Source organism: Pyrus communis, chromosome 4, assembly GCF_041283825.1.
Source record: "Pyrus communis isolate YQ-2024b chromosome 4, ASM4128382v1, whole genome shotgun sequence".
NCBI classification, from domain to species: domain Eukaryota; kingdom Viridiplantae; phylum Streptophyta; class Magnoliopsida; order Rosales; family Rosaceae; genus Pyrus; species Pyrus communis.
Genome location: NC_142568.1, coordinates 14,313,817 through 14,318,826, shown reverse-complemented (window position 1 = coordinate 14,318,826; position 5,010 = coordinate 14,313,817). Strand labels below are relative to the sequence as shown.

The 5,010-nt window shown below is 42.3% G+C and overlaps 1 protein-coding gene across 1 annotated transcript; it reads right to left on the bottom strand.

Moving 5' to 3' along the window:
- LOC137723067 (L-type lectin-domain containing receptor kinase VIII.1) lies at window positions 1–2,735 on the bottom strand. Its single transcript, XM_068462221.2, has one exon. The coding sequence runs from the start codon at window positions 2,729–2,731 to the stop codon at window positions 230–232; it is 2,502 nt and encodes an 833-aa protein (XP_068318322.2). The 5' UTR covers window positions 2,732–2,735; the 3' UTR covers window positions 1–229.
- Window positions 2,736–5,010: the final 2,275 nt, after the last annotated feature.

Genomic DNA, 5,010 nt, shown 5'->3' with positions numbered 1-5,010 from the left:
TGCTGCAGAAGTACTCTTAATTACTTGAGTTACAAGTCATTTAGACACTTGTTAAACGTACTTAAGAGAGTATAAATTATGTATGTATATAAACAAACTTAGTACCAAAATTTGCAGCTAATTAAGTCCCTAATGAACCCTTTGCATGTTATTGTGTCATATGACTCATTACATACAAAAAACAAATTAAATATCAAATAAAATCTACACCGTTAGATATTATAATTAATCAGACGATGTGATCACCGCCGGCGCCGGCGCCGAAGCTGAGTTCGGAGGAGGAGGTGGAGATGGTGATCATGCCATTGCAGTCAGAAACACTGTCCTGCAAGCTCAACAAAAGATGTGAAGTGCTGAAACTTGTACAAGGCTTTGTTCTTGGCACAATTGGGACTTGAGCTTCACCCACCAGCATCTGAACCACCCCTCTCATTGCTGGCCTACAATTAGGGTCAGGATGTGAGCAAGCCAGCCCAACCAGCAGCACCTTCCTCATCTCCCCCTCATCAAATTGCCCCTCCAATCTCGGGTCCGCCGCCGTCAACAACCGCTCATCTCTGTGCAATCCCCACACCCACTCCACCAAATTATTACACGCTCCTGCTTTCCCTACCCCACTCATCTCCCTCTCAATTGGCCTCCTCCCACTCCCCACCTCAAGCACCACCGCCCCAAAGCTAAACACATCCGTTTTCTCAGTAGCTCTGCCTGTCAACAAGTACTCCGGCGCCAGGTACCCCATTGTCCCGGCCGCCACCGTGGCGTCTGGCGACTTATCGTGCTCGATTTGCCTCGCCAATCCGAAATCCCCCAACCGGGCACTGAACCCTTCATCCAGCATTATATTACTGGTCTTAATGTCCCTATGGATCACCTGATTTTCACATTCTTGGTGCAAATAGGCCAGAGCAGAGGCAACTCCCAATAGAATTTTTCGCCGGTGCGGCCATGGAAGCGGCGTTCTCGCCTCGAACAATGCCTTGTCGAGACTGCCATTCGGCATTAAATCATACACCAACAAAATTTCGCCCTTCTCGTGGCACCAGCCTTGGAGCCTCACCAAATTCCGGTGCCTGAGAGTTCCGATTATCGACAATTCCGACAAGAACTCGTTCTTCCCCTGACTGCTGTGGCTGCACCTCTTCACCGCGACAATGTCACCGGTGTCGGATAATATGCCTTTGTAGACAGTTCCAAAAGCACCATGCCCGATGATTCTATTGGCATTGAAGCACTTAGTTGCTTCCTTGAGCTCCCTGTAAGTGAACTCCTTCGGCATTTTGATGATATCCGAAGCGAAATTCGAATCCGATTTCTTGACTTGTTTGACTTTCTTGGAGTAAACCCACATTAAAACACCCGCAAACACAGCCAAAACAAAAGCGGAAGCGGTGACAACTCCGGCGACGGCTCCCGGACCTTCTCTGCAGAGCTGGTTATGGCAGGAAGAAGACGACTTGCTCTTTTGATTGGTACCGCTAGCAGTACTAGAAGAAGACCCACTTGGCGGCATTGAAGGTGGTGGAGATTTTACTGAATTGGCAGTTGGGTTCATCAAAGTAGTGCTCGGCGGCGGCGGAGACGCCGACCCGGATGGCGAAACAGGGGAATCGAACGACGAGCTGAAGCTCCACCACTCGACGCTGTGAATCTCCGTGCTTCCCTGGGTCGACCCGGAAAACCCAACGTACATAAAATCGCTGACGTACTGGGCTAGATCGAGGGAGAATGATAGAACCGGGTCTTTGGGTTTCAGATTCGAGTACGAAACCGAGACGTTGATGACCTTATTCGACCCGTCGTACTCGATCCACGAGTTCACCAGATCGCCGCTCTTGAGATCGATGTCGACGGCATCCAGATCGCTGACACGTGTCGACACTATGGAGTCCAGATCCAACCCGACGTGGTTCCCGTTGATGTCCTTGAACTCGACGTCCATGAGCGTATCGAATTCGACGGCCACGAAACCCGACCCTGTATCCGGACCCGACTGAAGGCCGAGGAACCCGCCGGCGTCGCCGAGAGCGACGTCGTCGGGGGAGATGAGGAACGCGAGACCGCCGCCGATTGAGGAGGGGTTGAGGTTGGTGACGGAGAATGAGAAGAATGTGGAGAAGCTCGCCGGGACTGGGGAGGAAGGCTGGCGGAAGCGAATGGGTTTGGAGTATAAAACGCGGCCGGCGCCGGAGTTGGGAACGGCGAGGTCGCGGGTGAGCCGCACACTCCCATTGCTCAGGTGGGCATCGCCAATGAGCTTCAGGCTGCTCAGAGTCAAGGTGCCGAAGTCAAATTCGGTGGAGGCGACGACGGCGAACACGGCGGCTTTGGAAATGCAGAGAATCAGGATATAAAGGAAGCAGTGAAAATCCAACATTGTCAATGGCGACGAAGAAAACCCATCAGAAAATTTTCCGTGGTGTTTGTGGAGATGAAGAAGAAGATTGAAACGGAACGAAGAACCACGGGGTTTTGGTTTTTCAGAGAGAGGAGTGAGAGAGTGAGGAGAGAGAGGGAGTGATGGGAGTTGTATTCTTTGCCTTAAAACAGAACAAAGCGGAGGAAGCCAACAAGGAATACGACGAAGAGGATACGGGAGAGAATCCAAAGGAGACAGGTGGACTGGCATTGCGCCACGTGTCATTTTGCAACGGTTATTTTTTTTTCGGTGGTGATAGACTAATGGATAGTGCAAAGAAGAGCAACTATTTAGCCAGTATTTGTAAATCATAATACGTGATACATACTTTATAAATTTATTCTAATAAGTTAATGTATCTAAGATTATTTTTAATGAAAAGTTAAATTACAATTGATGATTGATGTGATAATTTGAAGTTTAAATTTTATGTTTCTCTAATCGAGTTGTCAAAGATTATTTTTTTAATTACTGTAGAGTTTTAAATGGTTGTATTTATTAGAAAAATTGTTGCAACAAAATTTTATTGATCAAAATATTAGTGAAATAAAGGATCTACTATTAAGCTAATTAAAAATAAATTCGACATTGATATCAAATGCTTCAAATTTGACATAAAAAAAAAAATTATGTCAAATATGCAAAGTTATATCTCTACTTAGAATTTAACATTTTATTTAGAGATTAACGTTATTCTAGATTAATAAGATAAGCAGGTCTTTGCTTTCTGGATTTTAGTTTGGGAGGCTGGCGCCATGAGCAAATATAGCAACGGGCTTTTACGGGAAATTTCCGGTGGTACGTGGGATGTAAGGAGCATTTGTTGTCAGTTGTCACACTCCTTTTGTTCTGTTTTCTTACCAATTATTTTGCTTTACGGGTTAGTCAATAATGTCGCCTAATTGTCAATAATTAAAGTTACTTGCATGGACTTTTGAGATTTAACGCGGGTGAAAAACTATTCTTACAAATGTTTTGTCACGTGTTTAAAAGACAGCTACTAGATATCTCTCAATCCCCACATTATAATCTTATTCATTATAAAGAGTTAAAAAATTAAAATGATATCTTTCAACCCCCTTTTATTCTTCTAAAACAACCTCTAATATACTGTTTCTATACTCACTATTATTCGTAAAAAATTGAAATGCTATTTGTCCAACAATGAAGTCTTCTCGGACGATAATCTACCAACAAATTGATGACTCTCCAATGCTCTGTTGCTGTGTGATTATACACTCTAATAACTACCACCTATATCAAATCATCATCAGTTGCTAGCTTTTGACCCTTAATTGAAGTGGACATTCACACTTTTTCATTTCAGAATTTCTTCTATGCTCATTCTTTATTTAATTTTTTTTTGCGAATCGGCTTACATATTGTTCATTCCTTTCAAAACACAATGTAAGTCTAGGGCTTCTATTACCTTATTGAGCCCAACCTTATTTTATATATACATATACATATATATATAGGCAAACTTATAACTAAAATAATTTGGGTTTTACCACAAATAGTTCCTGAAATTGATCTTCACTATCAAGACGGTCCCTGAAATTAAAAATCAATTAATGTAGTCCCTGAAAATAAGTGTCGCAAATCAATATGGTCTTTCCGTCACAATTCTATTACCATTAAGTGCTGATGTGGCATATAAATGGACCCCACAAGATTTACGGGTTTTTATATCAAATGGTCCTTGAAATTGATCCACACCATCAAGATGGTCCATGAAATTGAAAATTGATCAAAGTAGTCCTTGAAAGTAGGTGTCACAAATTAATATGATCCTTCCACCACAATTCTGTAAAAAAAATTGTTATGTGATGATGTGGGTTTAATAATTAATTAAAAGGTTGTCTAAATACCATTTTGCAAAATGAATTTTTTTTTCTTATAGTAGGGCCTACTTCGAAGAGAGATCCCTTCCAGAAATTCTCAAAGGCACAATGCTTAACCAAGACCTAAGAGGGGTTGTGAAAATAGTTTTCAACCAACAATAGACGCACCTTTGTTATAACCTCATTATCTCAAGGCATATATCGCCGTTCTTTGCATCACCAAACCACTAAGGAAGCGGCGAACAAACTCTCCAAGATTAAGGTTGTGAAATCCCGTCCCCAAATTTTTCTATTTAAAATTACGTATTTCACGTTCTTAGTTTCAACGCTTTTATATTTGTGGCGCATAGTTTTTTTTTACGATAAGTAAAAGGACGAAATTGCCCTTGTTGTAGTAAACGGGATTCTTCACAGAAGTATTTGATCCTTTCATGATTTTCTAGATTTCTTTACATATTTGGATAGTACGTGTCAATACGAAAGCGTGAGCAAAAACAAAATTTAATTTGGAATTATAACAAAGAAGTTATAGACGAGCAAAGACAGGGGCGAAATGATCATTTGACCATTATCTAGAAGGCTCCAAATTTGTTGGAGCAGCAATCTAGAAGCCACGTGTGTGGTTGTGATGGAAAGAAGAGAAGATAAATAAGGGAAATAAGGGGAAGGAAGACCAGTGAGAAGAAGCAAGGAAGGGAAATGAGAGAAATGAGAAATAAGGGGAACCAGCTAACCCTACTTATCCCT